Source organism: Mauremys mutica, chromosome 1 (genome assembly GCF_020497125.1).
Source record: "Mauremys mutica isolate MM-2020 ecotype Southern chromosome 1, ASM2049712v1, whole genome shotgun sequence".
NCBI classification, from domain to species: Eukaryota; Metazoa; Chordata; order Testudines; family Geoemydidae; genus Mauremys; species Mauremys mutica.
The window spans coordinates 232,620,479-232,636,302 of record NC_059072.1 but is presented as its reverse complement, the minus strand read 5'-3'; the positions used below and the strand labels follow the sequence as shown (position 1 = coordinate 232,636,302).

The window sequence follows — 15,824 nt, the reverse complement described above, 5'->3', positions numbered from 1 at the left end:
TATGAAAATTTTATATGCAGTGCTCCCAGTGCTAGACAAATATAATAGCTGCACTTCGTAGATGTGAAACTAAGACAGAAAACATGCTACCTATAATTCCCCATGGGGACATAATACCAATGTGGTTATTAGCAGCTATTAATTACTGATTTCTATAAAATAGATGATTAAATAATGTACCAGATTGAAGAGCCTTTATTAATGTAATGCATTTTGAGCAGATAAAAATATAGGTAAGTTTGCCAGAGTAATTCCCTCCTCCACCCATCCCCCCCAAACAATTGATTAAATATACATTTGCAATATGGAGATTGTCTTCTTCCCACAGGAAATGGACATTCTGGATTCTGTCTGAAATACAGGAGTGCAGAGGAAGCTGATATGATCAGACTAAGGAGTATGCTGTATCTAGCTTGTGCCCCAAAACTGCCTTAGGTATCCTGTTTTCTCTGGAATTATCTTCAATGCTGAAGTAAGTATACAACATACCAGTATGTCAAGCAAGAATGTTTTTGTCCAGACCTACTATATATTATTGGATAAAGAGACTAACTGTTGGATTTTTCTACCCAAGATTTCCAAAACGATCTTAGACAATTTATACTCTCAGCTACACTATTTGTAAGGAACAGCAGCTAGCTAGATATGGCTTGGATATATTTGTGAAATTCTAAAAAGTTAAATATATAGAAAAGTTATGTGTTAACATTCAAAACCCCTCACTGTAGATCTACCTATTGTTGTGAGATAAAAATTTGGCCTAATATATTGTCTTTCTTGAATCAAGCCACCAGTTTATAAACTAAATTTATCTGGACTATTATTAAAAGATGGAAGAGATGGGAGAATGGATAGATCATGGAATTTAAAGATGTATAGCGCCTGTCAGGTCTGTGTAATAAATTAAATTCAAGTCCAATAATCATTAGTGGCAATGAATCATTGCTATGGTTATTTGAAAGCCTATGTGAAACAGTTGGGGGGGTCTCAGCCCAGTTCTTAGTCAAAAAAATTTCTGCATGACAAAACCAATCAGCATGATTAGGTTGCATGCTTTTGGTAAGCTCAGCATATGAGCCAAGGACTGAAATATTCCACTATTATCCCATGGTGACTGGAACTGAGGAAGCTGGGTGGGTTATAATGAGTCACCCTTTGTGAATCTAAGACACTAGAGAATGTTATTCCACTATGTAGGTGTGGAGAACAGAGAAAAGGATAGTGTTCTACTTAGTCCCAAATCTACCCTCAATCCAAGAATAATGCTAAAACATTCTCAGTTTAATCATTAAAAATGCTGACATTTAAATCTTCACCATCAGCCTTCATCTTAATGGGGACGAATGGGGAAGTTGATGTTTACAGATCTCTTGTTTTCAGTTTGTCTAATGTTGAATTCTTCAGCTCTAAGTTGAGGTTCAATGGTAGAATGAAGAAGCTTGCAGGACCATTGCCTGCATTCTGTGGGTAAACAGAGGATTTCAGACTCCAAGGCTGTAAGATATACTAGAATCACAATGTGCACCAATGGAGAAAATAACTTTGGGAAATACATGAAGCTTACCTTTTGGTTTAGGAATGTAAAATAAATCCTATAATACGTGCCAATGTGGGACATTTCCTCTCCATCCCCAGTACAATAAAGTGAATTGAAAGAAAATCTTGATGTTATTCAGTTATAAACACTAATCTTCACAAATTCACCATGGTTAAGGAAAGGAGACTACGATACTTCCTTTGTATGTGTACTCTCTCACATGTACGTACATACATCCATACACTCACAAACAAACAAACTAATATGATCATGTTCATAATGATATATTGTGGTTTTTTTCAGTGCCTCTGCAATTGTCTGTATGGCTAATATGCCCACAACAGAATTTTGACATTTGTTGAAGATCTCCAGATCATGACCTCCCTAGTAAGCACTTCTCACCTCCAACTAGCTGCTTTTGCTTTTGGTACAACAGGCTGGATCTTATGCATGATTTCAATGGGACTTGTGGAATGGAGAGTATGGCACGTGGACAACACCACCATCATCTCCTCTGGCATTGCATGGGTGGGAATATGGAAAGTTTGCTTCATCAGTTATCTCCACGTTTCCTCTGACCTTAAAGAACAGATCTGTCATAAAATGAATGACTATGAGACCTCCATCCCTAATGCAATTTTTGTTGCTCAGGGCCTCCTGCTGATTGCCATGATCGTTGGTGCACTGGGAATGGCTTCCACTATATTTGCTCTGAGAAGTATTTATATGGGAATACTTTACAAAACTCAGATCATCCGTTTTTTTCTAGTGGCTGGATTCTTGTACCTAGCTGCAGGTCTTTGTGTCTTAATTCCAGTGAGCTGGAATTTCTATTCTGTAGTGCACAACCAAACGATCTCCTTTCCCCCTTCTTTCTACATGCCTTCCAGCCCAGTGACTCAGGAAGTTGGTGCTGCTATTCCTGTTGGGATTATATCTGCCATCCTACTGCTGATGAGTGCGACTTTCTCTTTTTCTTACAGATTTCCTGTCACCCCAAATGCTAGGGTGTAATCCTGATAACAGAGACTTGAACTTTGTGCCAGACCGGTGGAGCATAGTTAAAATATAAATATAATGACCCAGGAACTGCATGTTAAGGCTTTATCTGGATCTTATTCTAACTTACAGTGGCATTCATATTTGGGTATTCAAACCAGATGAATACCAGTAAAGGCCATGGTTAGTGGTTTGCACATAAAACAACTCTCCTATTAATTGCCACACATTATCAAGGACTCACCGATGAGATGATGGGTTGATTCATGCCACAGCTGCCGACTTCAAGCATTTGTTATCATCTGCATATATGGACTTTATTCATGTATTAAAATTTAGAAAAACAAGCTGCTTAATATGTTCAAGGAATTGATGTTGTCCCACTGAATTAGGTCCTTCCACTATTACGCACTTTGTGCAACTATATTTTCTAAATGCGAACTTGTCTTTTTTTGCTCCCAAGATATTTTTGTCCTGCATAGAAGACTTTCAGTAACATATCAAGAATTCTAGTACGTACTGTAGTCAAACTCAACTTGAATATCATTACAATTGCATTATGAGTCTCCATGTATTGTACTAAAAAGGTCTTACTAGTTTCTCTTCTATCTGTAGGGTGCCCTCTGAAGTTGATTGTATTTGACCCTATATTTATTTGTATGTCCTTACTTTGCTTGCTGCAAGTCTTCATCTGGAGGTATGGTGTGTTATCAGTTCCTCATTTAAACAAAAGATCCAGAAAGTCTGCAAACGTATATGCTTCTTGATCAGAGACTGCACTAATTCAAAAAGGAATGTGAAAGAGGGAAACATCTTTGACCAGTGTCACTACTAGAATATTCCTTATGTTGAAATCTGTTCTTTCTATCATCAGAAATCCATGCATGAAACTTTTGGTGGCAGCAACTGTTTTATATGTTAATTGGATTTTTAAAAATGTCCAAAGCACAGCAATAAACCAGAGAAGCCCACAAAAATCAGGGTTTCAAGGGAACAACTGAACAGTAGTGGTAAGAGACCTTTTGAGTGAAGTCCCATGAGAGGCCTTGAATTTTCAAATCTCTGTTACAAGAGTCCTAGGAATATAAATGAACATACATGAAGATTCATTGCTTTAATTACAATGTGTTTTCTAAAATACTTATGTAAACATTAACTGTACAAGATGTAGAATGCCAACAAACCAGTTCTGGCTGGCAGTTATTATTTTTGGTCATTAGTTCTGCTGTTGCTTTTCATTCCTTATTTCTGAGGTTAAAAAAAAATGAAAATGATGAAAGCAAAGCCAAATTCTTGCAATTCTTCCAATTTTCCACTTCTGGGGAGACATGCAACCATATACATCTTCTCCCCCTGCCAATCAACTCTACTTCCTCCACCATTCCTTTCAGGATCCTGTTCAAAACTGCCTGATTTGGCCAATTCTGCGTCAGTTTTACCCATGCAAACCCCATTGAAATCATTAGGCTTGCATGGGTATGTGACATTTGGGTCTTCATTGACATACTGTGACTTCCCCTAGTCTATCCCATGAACCTGGCCTCCCTCTTCTACCTCTCTGTTTCCTCTGCTGCTAGAATCAGCTTTCTCGCTGGTGCTAATTTACGGTCTTGCCACTGTTGCTAGAGAGCCATTTCCTCTGCAGTTTATACCATTTCAGTAGAGTATCTCCAAAGCTCATCAACTTTTTCCTCTATTTTTAAAATCTTCTCTGAAATAGTAGCTTCTCTCGCTTGTGTCTAACTTGAAATTTCTTTCATCTTCTGCAATTATTTATTATTTAATACTATAACTGTTTGTAACTATAAAACACTTTTGAATACTGTTTATGAAACCAAAAGAATTAGCTAATTTATTTCAGCCTGCTGCTAGTGAAAGTTGGATCTTCATGATACATTTTGTAATACTTTGTCCAGTATAGTTTTAAATGTTCCAGATAATCAAGATTCTATCAGTTCTCCCGATATATTATACATAATAAAGTTTCCATTTCACTTTCTTGTATTTGTAGCAGAACAAGGTAGGGGTGTGTGTGTGTGTTTCACTAAAGTAATAAAATATGAACATTTTCTGGCAAAACATTTTTAACGTTTTAAATTTAATAAGAAGCAGCAACAAAGATGTTGATGAGTTTATTTAGAGATAAAATGTGTGTAATTCCAATTGTTTTCCTCGACCACATTCACTGAACCATTGGGTTGGGTTTCTATTCATTCTTCTTAGCTAAAACAAAGACATGTAGAAATTTGCGTATATGTTGGTACTGTTCCATTCAATGCTGAGGTCTGTTTGTTCACTGTGTCCTGAGGTGTTACTTTGAAGCACTGTTTGTATGGGACTTCTGAGCACTACACGGTCTGAACTGTAAAGTAACCAGGACTGTGATAAGGTGAGAGAGACAGCCAACCTAACAGAAGTTGTGTTAGGGGTTAGAGCACAGATTTCAAAGACTGTTGGACTAGCTCCTTTGATTACCTGAAAGCTTTGGGTGGCTCCCCTTATCTTTGGGTAATTGGGGTTGTACTGTGGGCCTGTGTATATTCCTGAAACAGTATTTATTTCTTTATACATTTCTACAGCATATAAACACATATATTGTTATTTATTAACCTGTCCCTCAGTGCAGTTCAAACTTAATATCCAACACCAATAGCAAGACTATCCTTAATGTGTATTTATGTACATCAAAACATAGGTCTCTAGTCAAATACCATAGAGTTTTAACACCCTGGACATCTCCAAACACAGAAATGAAATTCTGGCCCCATTGATATCAATGGCAAAACTCCCATTAACTTCAGTGGGATCAAGATTTCAATCTAAATTGTATTGAATGTTTTGCTTATGAAGGTTAAGGTTCTGGCATCCAGGAAAATAGAAGCTCCTGTTTTGTTTTGTTTTTATCCACAAATGTGGTACAGTCCATCAGCTGTAGTGCAGACTTCTCCATGCTACCTTACTAGTGACCTTGAAACTGACCTGTGGGTTCCACCTTGTCTGGGAATGCCTCCATACTAGCTCCGTCTACAAACACACCCAGACCTGTTTTATTTTTCTGATCGTGGTTTGGTGTTTTGGATTATCTGTTTGACGCTTTCACTGGCGTAACAAATGTCTGTTTAGGGGAAGAAGAACTAGGGCTTTTCTTTTAATTGACTAATGAATTACATCAGTCAATCCATATGCATTAAGAAGGAGAATATACCACTTTGCATTTTAGGATACTGATTTGTTTGTAACATCTGCCTCACTTGTCTATTTGTTGCTCGGATATCAATTGATAAAGCAATTGACTTCATTAGGAATAGGATTGTGCCTTAGCAGACTGTAATATACTGGAAGTGTCTCTGTGAAAATTGTTTGGGTCACACAAAAATATTTTTTCAAGAAAAGTAGCTGCAATTTGCCAATGTAAAATTTAAAAGAATTTAATATGCCACTTTTTATACTCCATTGGTTATTGATAGATGTTTATTACTGAATTCCCAGCAGTGGTTATTTAAATAATGGACCAAAATTAAAAAGAACGTAATAATCCAATATATTGTGAAAGCATACAAAGTGACTATCTGATCGACTGAATATATCTTTGTACTAATGGAGATCCCAGAAAAAAAAGAGGATCATTCCCAGTTACAGCTGAAACAAAGGAGAACAGGAGAGGTTATATTGTAGAACATGCCGTTTCTGACAGGAAAGCAATACACACTTTTGATTCAACAATTTTTCACAAGGGCTATCTTCACTGCTGATTTTGAGTACTGTACTTCTATTTCTTAAGCACATACCAATGTGAGGAAGAAATGTCTTTGTTCTTATATATGTTATGGGATGCTACTGTGGAGAGAGATAAGAAAATGACTGGTGGATTTCCTTCTTAACATTCCAAAATCATTTTCCAGCTACTTACACACAGATTCATCTTTAGTACAGAATACAACATAATTGTGTATAGTGTCTTACTTTAAAACTGCAACATAAAACACTTTGTAGAATTTAATTACAGTGGCAAAGTTAATAAGGAAAAAAAGCAGAGGGAATAAAAAGTTAAAGACGTAGGAAAAGGAAAAAAGATGGCTTCGGTGAGATTTGAAAAGACGTGGAGTGTAGCTGTGATGCAGAGACACAAGATGGCTGTTTCAGATGGCAGGGGTTTCATAGCAGAAGGCTCTCACACCAAATTGTATGAAAGGACCAGAGAAAAATCAGAGATTCAAGTTCAGAAACACAGGCCTGGAAGGCAGACTGGAGCAAATCATGGGAAGTTTGTAAAAAGAGGACAACTTAAACTGAATCCTGAAATAAACAGTGGAGTTATTAAAGGATGCATTGCTTTAGGAATATGAAATAAGGAATATGGTTTTAGAAATTAAGGACTTAATTCTGCAACTGTATTGAGCAGGATATATTTATATGATTAGCCACAATGAAGCCTTAGTAAGTGTTGCCAAACCTTGCCCCAAAAGCCTATAATAACTATCCCAGGGCCTTCTCTCTCTTAACGAGGAAAGATAGTACCTTGATCCTCCATTCTTCACTTTCCCTTCCTGCTCTTTGATGGCATAAACTCCTTAACAAGCAGTCTTTTGATGAATTTTTTTAAAGTTAAAAGGCTTTTTGAAATGCCACATGCAATTTCCTGAACTTTAGGAGATTAAAATACTTCAAAACAAAGATTTTTTTTTGCTAAAATTAAATGCTCAAATTTACCTCGTGCAGAATTTATCTGGAATTCTGTACTAGAATAATGAAGGCACTTGTGGCAAATTGTTCTCTTAAAATAACACACTAATGGACGTGAAAATTATAGGCTCCAAGTACATTCACATATTCACTAAGGAAAACTAAGCTGGGATTCCTTTTATGAATGTCACTATCAACATGCCAGACACAGCATCAGTTCATAAAGCCATCTTTCTCTAAACCAAAAATATTCCCATTCCCCTACTGAATCAGTTTAGTCCCATCTCCTTACTGGAGAGAGGTCTGGTAGTTAGAGTGCTAGCTGGATAAAGCTGGGTTCAGTTCCCTGCTCCTCCACAAACTTCCTGAGTGATGTTAGACAAGTCACTTATGGCTATATTTTTTAATGTACTTAGTTGCCTAAACATGCAGATAGGTTCCTAGTTGTATTTGAATGGGAGTTATGCATCTAGATGCTTTTGTAACTATGACTAGGCTAATAGCTGCATCGTTAGGTGCCTAAACACCTTTAAAAATCTGTGTCTCAGCTCCACATCTGTAAAACGGAGTAATAGTACTTCCCTACCTCAGGGAGGTGTGGTGAGGATAAATACAGCAAAGACTGTGTGGTGCACTGAAACTATAGTAATGGAGGCCAACTGTGTTCTTAAGATAGATCATAGGCGGCGAGTTCTATGGGCCCGTGGGGCCCAGGCCCCACCAATAATCCCGAGGGTGGGCCCAGCTCCACCAGTGTTTGGGCCCCAGGCCCTGTGCTCCGGGGGTCCCCGCGCCAGCAATGTGGGCGCTCTCACCGCAGCGGCAGCTCTCCCCAGCCCCGGAGAGGCTCCGGGGCTGACTCGGCTCACAGCCCATTGGCCGGGAACCCCAGCCAATGGGAGCTGCCGGGGGCGGTGCCGGAGCTGCCTGGCCGCGCCTCCACAGCAGGGAGGGGGAGGGAGAGACAGGCAGCGGCTCTCAGCGCTGGGCAGAGCAGCAGCAGGGTCTGTCACTGTCAGACAGACACAGCCAGTGAGCTCTGGGGGCAGCCAGACACACACACACAGCTTGGGGGGACAGACACACACACAGACACAGCCAGGGGGTTGTGGGACAGACAGACACAGCCAGGGATGATGGAGACAGACACACACAAGGACACAGCTGGGGGTTGTGGGCAGGGCCAGCTCTAGGTTTTTTGCTGTCCCCCTTCCCAGCCCTGGGCTCCCCCCGTACCCTCCTGCTGCCCCAGTCCTGGGCTCTCCCCCCACCCACACACACACCCTGTCACCCCAGTGCTGGGCTTCCCCCTTTCCTCCCCACCAGTGCCCTCCCTCCACCCTGCTGCTGCCCTAGCCCTGGGCTCCCCACACCAGTGCCCCCCCCACACCTCCTTCCGCCCCAGCCCTGGGTCACTGGCAACTCGCACCCAGGGTGGGTCGTTCAGCCGGAATTTTGGATGTGCACAAAACACAGACAGGATTGGTTCCCATATGGTTACAGAGCTGCAGTAAAGCGGAACAATTTTCAGCTTGTGTGATTGGAGGATATCTGGATGCATATTATAAGACTGTCCTCCATAAATGAGGAAAAGTTGAGGAGCCTTTATTATTCTTTTGTTCCACTCTTTCTTTCTATGGGGAATTTGCCAATGCAATCTCACTGTCTTCCTTTCAAACAAACAAAAAGGCAATGGCTGTTGAAAGTAGCAATTCCAGTGCTAATAAGCATTTCTTGCTCAATTTTATCCTACTTTTTCTACAGCAAGTTACAGTGGATCAGTATATTTTATTTGGGAGCAATGAAGTAAAAGCTGCCCAAACGGAGCTTGAGCACTCCTGAATTTTGAGGTGTTCAAATCTGGAAGGCAGGTGCTGGGGGTGGAAGAGGGCTGTGGGCTCCATGGGGGAGCATGGCAGCAACTGTCTGGAGCTGCACGGAGCCAGACATGCTGGTCTGAGTGGCACAGTAAGCGGTTTGGGGGTTGGAGAAGGGGTAGGGGATTCTGATAACAGACAATAGCATACAATTAAATCCCAGCCGCCGCCGCAAAGCCTGCGGGCAGCACAGAGCCCTCTGACTCCCGGCCGCGGCTGGGATTTAAAGGACTCAGGGCTCCCCGCGGCTGCCAGCAGCCCAGAGCCCTTTGAATCCCAGCCCCTGGCCGCTGATTGCCCCCTCCCCAGACCCCTGCCCCAATTGCCCCTCAGGACCCCCACCCCCTATCTAAGCACCACTGGTCCTTGTCCCCCGATTACCCCCTCCCGAGACCCCTGCTCCTAACTGCCCCTTGGGACCCCAGCCCCTATCTAAGCCTCCCTTCTCCTTGTCCCCAACAGCCCCCTCCTGAGACTCCACCCAACTTCCCCCCAGGACCCCACCCCCTACCTGTCCCCTGATAAACCTCCTGGACTCCCATGCCTATCCAATTGCTGCCTGTCCCCTGACTGCCCCTCCGAACCTCTGCCCCATCCAATCCCCCCTGCTCCTTGTCCCTTCACTGCCCCCCGGAACCCCCTACCCCTTCTCCAACCCCCAAACTGCTTACTGTGCCACTCAGACCAGCGTGTCTGGCTCCGTGCAGCTCCAGACAGTTGCTGCCATGCTCCCCCATGGAGCCTACAGCCCTCTCCCACCCCCAGCACCTGCCTTCCAGATTTGAACACCTCAAAATTCAAGCTCCGTTTGGGCAGCTTTTACTTCATTTCTCCCAAATCAGTTTCCCCTGCAAGGTGCCAACTGAAGGTGTTGGAAAACAGAGAGATCGGGTGGCCTCCTAATGCCTGGAAAAGAGACAAAGGCCAGAGGAGGGAGTGTCAGTGCCTGTGCGGACTTCTGGGAAGTGCATGGTGTGGAAGGGGATGCTGTGATGCTTTGGAACAACTCCATACAAAGCCAGTCAGGACTCTGGGGGAGCCTCCTCTCTCGGAGCATACTGTCTCCAGGGCAAGAAGCTTACACCTTCCTGGGTCTGACCTCAGAGCATTCAGCTTGCCCTTCCACATCATGCACTTTCCACAGTCTGCCCAGGCGGGTCCTGGGGCAACCAGAGGTCCCTGCACCCCAACTCCGCAGTCAGATGTGACTCTCAGCCAGACAGTAAAACAGAAGGTTTGCAGGTAAATATGCCCAATGGTCTGGGATGAGTTACTACAGAGAATTCTTTCTTGGGTGCTGGCTGGTGAGTCTTGCCCACATGCTCAGGGTTTAACTGTTCACCCTATTTGGGGTCGGGAAGGAATTTTCTTCCAGGGCAGATTGGCAGAGGTCCTGGAGGTTTGTTGCCTTCCTCTGCAGCGTGGGGCACTGGTCACTTGCTGAAGGATTCTCTGCACCTTGAGGTCTTTAAACCACGATTTGAGGACTTCAATAACTAAGACATAGGTTAGAGGTTTGTTACAGGAGTGGGTGGGTGAGATTCTGTGGGCTGTATTGTGCAGGAGGTCAGACTAGATGATCATAATGGTCCCTTCTGACCTTAAAGTCTATGAGTCTATGAGATGACGGGAACACAGTTTAAACAGAGCTTGTTGGTACAGAAAACAGAACCCCTCTGTCAGGTCTATCTTAGGGGGTGGGGAGCCCAGAACCAAGTTCTGGGTCTCTCCCCATTTCCCCAGCCAGCTCCAAACTGACACTCCCTCCTCTGGCCTCTGTGTCTTTTCCGGACAAGGAGGCCACCTGATCTCTTTGTCCCCAACACCTTCAGTTGGCATCTTGCAGGGGAAACTGAGGCACCCACACAGTATTCAGAGAAAATATTAACATTCACACTTCATCACAAGTGCAACAAAATATAATACTGTATATTGAAGTAGGCAAGTGCTGCTTCTGACTTTCCACTTTTAATTGACCCTTGTAATCTTGTGGCACTGACGCGTTATAGCTTCATTTTATATCGGCTTATAGGGCGGGAGCAGGGGGGCACCACCATTTTGGGCCCCACCAAAAATTATACAAACCTGCCGCCTATGAGATAGATCCATAGATACTGGAACTAACGGATAGGGAGTGCTACCACACCCACTGGCTTGAAGTCGTTGCCATTATATACAGGGTTTATAGTTTGGTTCAATAGCTCTCAGCACCTCCGCTATACAAATTGTTCCAGTGCCCTTGGATAAATCTATAGGAACATTGTTTCTATCCAAAAAGCTATCCTCAGTGATGAAGAATTAATTCATGGATATACAGAATTATGTGGTGCTAAATATTAGTAATGAGCAGGGATCCTAGTTTTCTGTGATTAAAAAACCCACAAAATTCTCTGATAAAAAAACCTAAAAATCCACTTTTAACCACAATTAAAATGAAATGCTGAAGTTTAGTTTCCCTAGCCACAATATATATTAGGGATCAGATGAGGACAATGATTTACTGATATACAGTAGAACCCCATTTATCCAAGCCTCCATTATCTGGCTCTCTGTATTAACTGAACCACCAGCCACCCAGGGCTCTCAGCCCCGGGTGGTTGGTGGTTCAAGATGACTAATGGAAGCTCAGATAAACAGGATTCTACTATGTTTTTATTTTTTTCACAAAATGTAATAGCTAAAGATTCTCTGTTTAAAAAAAACATAAAACAAACCACCACGTTTTTCCATGGCAAATGGATTTCTAGGGTCCCTGGGAATGAGGGTCAGATGCAGAGATGGGAAAGGATTGTGGACAGAAAATGGAGTATTAGGGGAAGCAAGGGCACACAGAGAAGAGAAGAAGGGAAGTAAAGAGGCATGGGCTCCTGGGCACTATGATAATACATATAATCAATAAAAACAACATGGCAGTAGGATGGACAACAATGGCTGGGGTGAATATGAAAGAGCAAAAAAACGAGAGAGAGGCTTTTCAAAGAGGGCAGAAAATATACTGAAGAAAGAGCTGAGGGAAATGAGAGAAAACGTTATGGAGAGATCTGAAAAGAAAAATACAAGGGCCTGATCCTGTTCTTCTGGTAACATTCCCACTGATTTCAATGGGAGCAGGAGCAGGCCTGTGGTTACATAGGGGTTGACTCCGTGGGTGCTCCGTAACTGGGGAAAAATTAGTGGGTGCTCTGCACCCACTGGCAGCCAAGCTCTCCTCTCCCGCCCCACCTCCTCCTCCTCTATTGAGTTCACCGCGTCCTCACTCCTCCGCCTACCTCCCAGCACTCCCCCCCTCCTGCCCCGGCTACCACCAAACAGCACGCTCTGGGAGGCGGGAGAGGAGCGGGAACGTGGCACGCTCAGGAGAGGAGGCAGAGAAGTGGTGGAGTTGGGGCAGGGACTTTGGGGAAGGGGTTGGAATGGGGGTGAGGAAGGGGTGGGAAGAGGCAGGGCAGAGGTGGGGCCTCATGGAAGGGGTGGAGTGGGGGCGGGGCTGGGGGTAGGGGGGTGAGGGGGTCGAGCACCCAGGAGAAAGAGGGGAAGTCAGCGCCTATACCTGGTTACTTGCTTTCCAGTGTCCAGGGAAGAAGCCCCTCCTCCTAAAGCCAAAAGGCGCAGATGTGGGTGGAGCTGAAGCAGAACCAGGCTCCTGCACTTGGGTCTTGTCTGCTTCCCAGCTGGCTCAGAACCCTGCCCACGAGTTGGCCATGGCACCCAGTGCAGAGCCAGCAGGAGTTCCCGCCAAAAGGCCTGTAGCTTTGCCGAGTACTGGGGCGTTGCATGTACATATGTGCACAGGGCTGGATTAACTCATCAACAGGCCCTAGGCAAACAAACTTCTGGGCCCCTCCCCTAGCCAGCTAAATTAGATGCTCTGGTGACGTGGATGCTTTCATATTAAACCTGCCCAGGCCAGTGCAGCTGCACTTGTGAGGTATTAAGCACCTTCAGCTCCTGCTACATAGATGTAGCTAAGTGAACTCTCTCCTGTCCGGAGGAGGGGGAGCCTTGGTGCAGGAGCACCACGGCTCCACAGCAGCGGCAAGCAGGCACAGTGCTGGCCACTCCATTGCCCAGGTTTGGCCCAGCTGTCCTTTTGTCATGACAGAGGAGTGGCCAGGCCAAATTTGAGTGAGTGGCATTGTGATCTAACACATGGGCCTCTCCATGAATTTGGGACTTAGGCACGTGCCTGGCTTTGCCTATGCGCTAATCTGGCCCCATATGTGTTAATGTGTGTGGGTATAAAGATACACTATATTATTTTATTTATATTCTGCTTCATTTCAGTGGGCCTGCACTTGTCTGCATTTGCCCATGACAGGATCTGGGCACTTCTTGAAAATCTCCAGACCATGACCTCCCTGACCACTAGTATTCACCTCCAGATAATTGGCCTTGCTTTAGGTACGTTAGGCTGGATCCTGTGCATCATCTCAATGGGACAAATGCATTGGAGAGTGTGGCATACAAGTGATGCCACCATCATCTCCTCTGGCATCGCTTGGGTAGGAATCTGGAAAGTTTGTTTTAACAGTCACAGAAAAGTTTCCAGAGAACTTTGGATAATGTTCTGTCACAGATTCTGTTTCAATGATGCCTTCATTCCCCAGGAAATTTCTGTTGCCCGGGTGCTTGTGTTGGCTGGTATAGTCCTGGGGGCACTAGGAAAAGCTTTCACTGTCTTTGCTCTGAGGAATATTTATACTGGAATTCTTCTCAAAATCCAGACTATCAGCTTTTTTTCTGTCTTGAAAATATTTGTGGGTGTCTGTGTCTTAATTCCAGTGCCCTGGAATTGCTATTCTGTAGCATACAATTGCGCTGTCCCATTTCCTCCTTCTTTCTACATGCCCTCCAGCTTAGAAGCACAGGAAGCTGGTGCTGCTATTCCTGTTGGGATCACGTCTGTCATCTTGCTGCTGATGAGTGGGACCTTTTTCCTTTCTTACAAACATCCTGTGATGCCGGATGTTACGGTGCTTTCTGATAACAGACTTGAGCTGCATGAGAGAAAGCTGGAGCATAGCTACAAGATAAACATAGTAGCCCAGTGCCTTTGTGTGTTCAAGGAGCACTCTGGATTTGCAGTGACATTAATATGTTGGTATTGGAACATAGGGGCACACCAACAAAGTATGTGATTAGTGATTTTCACATAAAGTTATTCCTAATAATTACAAGACATTGCTACGGACTCAACATTGACGTGAACTGTTGATTCACTCTACAGTTGCTGACTGCTATCGTTTGTCTTCTATATACGTGAACTTTATATGTTTTTATTTTCTTTCAAAATAGGTATTTAACTTTTCACTGTTGACCTGTTCATTTTATTGAGTTTTTCCTACTGTAATCAGCACCTGACACTAAAGTCTTTAAATCAAGATTGGCTGTCTTTCTAAATGATATGTATGCAGCTAGTTTAACCAGAAGTTATGGCTTCTGTTATGCAGATGGTCAGACTAGATGATCATAATTGTCCCTTTTGGCCGTCAAATCTATGAATGCCCTACTTTTCCATCCACCTTGCAGCCTGACACACATTTTTTGAGTGCAATGAGATGATTAACAAACTTAATCTGTTGTTAATGCAGTATCTATCACATTTTGTGCTCTGCTACTTAAGAGCCAGCAGAGGGAGCATGAGTTAACAAATCCTGTTCCTTGAGAGATTAATTGCTGACTTCAGTGATGATGATGTTGTTGAACAAAAAAGAGAGCCACAAATTCCAGGGGTGGGGAAACCACATTCATTACAGCGTTGTTAAAACCAGCAACAAACCAAACCACTGTGGCCGAATGAAAAAGGACAACGTTGACAGAGAAAACATGTTTCTTTCATGCTTTTAAAAAGGCTTTACAAACAATGAGGATTTTACGGTCCGCCCAGTCTGGCAGATTGATTGAAGTGACTGAACTCAGGCTTAGGAACAACTCTTCTCTTATGCCATGTAGCAGGGTGAACCCTTGCTCCTGCCCTGAGGGGTTGAAAAGCGGCCTGGCAGGGCTTGAGAGCTGCTGCTCTAGGCTGGGCTGATTCGGAAAGTGGCTGCAGCTGGGGCCACGCCTCACACTGAGCCACAGGCCTTATAAAAAGGCCAGGGATGCTAGAAGCCAACAGAGTCTTCATCTGCCTGAAGAGGAAGAAGGGCCTGGCTGCAGGGGCTATAGGCAAGGTACCTAGGGTGAAGCAGGGCTGGGGAAAGGCTGGGGAGCTCCAGCCTAGAAAGCCCCAGGCTGCGGCCTAGCGAAGGGCCAACTGGTACTGGGGGTTGCAGAGGGCAGCCCAGGGGTAGGCCAAAGCAGCAGGTCCAAACCTCTTTGCCTGTGATGAGTAGGCTGATACTGCAGTCTGCCCCAGAGTGTGGGGCTAGACAATGACTGGCAGTAGCCAATACTGAGGCAAGGTGGGGATAGAGGGTGAGGGTTCCCCAAGGAGGGGAGACCCAGAGAGAAAGGGGTTACTGCCAGGGGCAGCACCCCATGTGAAAGGGCACCGGGTCCAGAGAGGGACACGGGGGGCCTGAAGACAGGTGGATCACCGGCCTGCAGAGGGCGCTCCAGCGCTGGACAGAGCTAATTCCTGGAGTCACCAGCAGGAGGCGCCGCAGGGGTGAGTCCGACCCGTCTACACGCCAGCTCTGACACTAGTCTTTTGTGTGCCCTAGGGTGAGTCACCTAACCTGTCTATGCCTCTCTTTTCCCATCTATAAAATGGTAATAACACTTAT

The 15,824-nt window shown here is 44.1% G+C and overlaps 2 protein-coding genes across 2 annotated transcripts; both read left to right on the top strand.

Moving 5' to 3' along the window:
• Positions 1-1,912: 1,912 nt before the first annotated feature.
• On the top strand, positions 1,913-2,551 carry LOC123375568 (claudin-34-like). Its single transcript, XM_045026562.1, has one exon. The coding sequence runs from the start codon at positions 1,913-1,915 to the stop codon at positions 2,549-2,551; it is 639 nt and encodes a 212-aa protein (XP_044882497.1).
• Positions 2,552-8,199: 5,648 nt separating this feature from the next.
• LOC123356244 (claudin-34-like) lies at positions 8,200-14,234 on the top strand. Its single transcript, XM_044999343.1, has 2 exons — positions 8,200-8,251; positions 13,381-14,234. Coding segments are annotated over exons 1-2 (855 nt in total). The 5' UTR covers positions 8,200-8,250.
• The last annotated feature ends 1,590 nt before the right edge of the window (positions 14,235-15,824 follow it).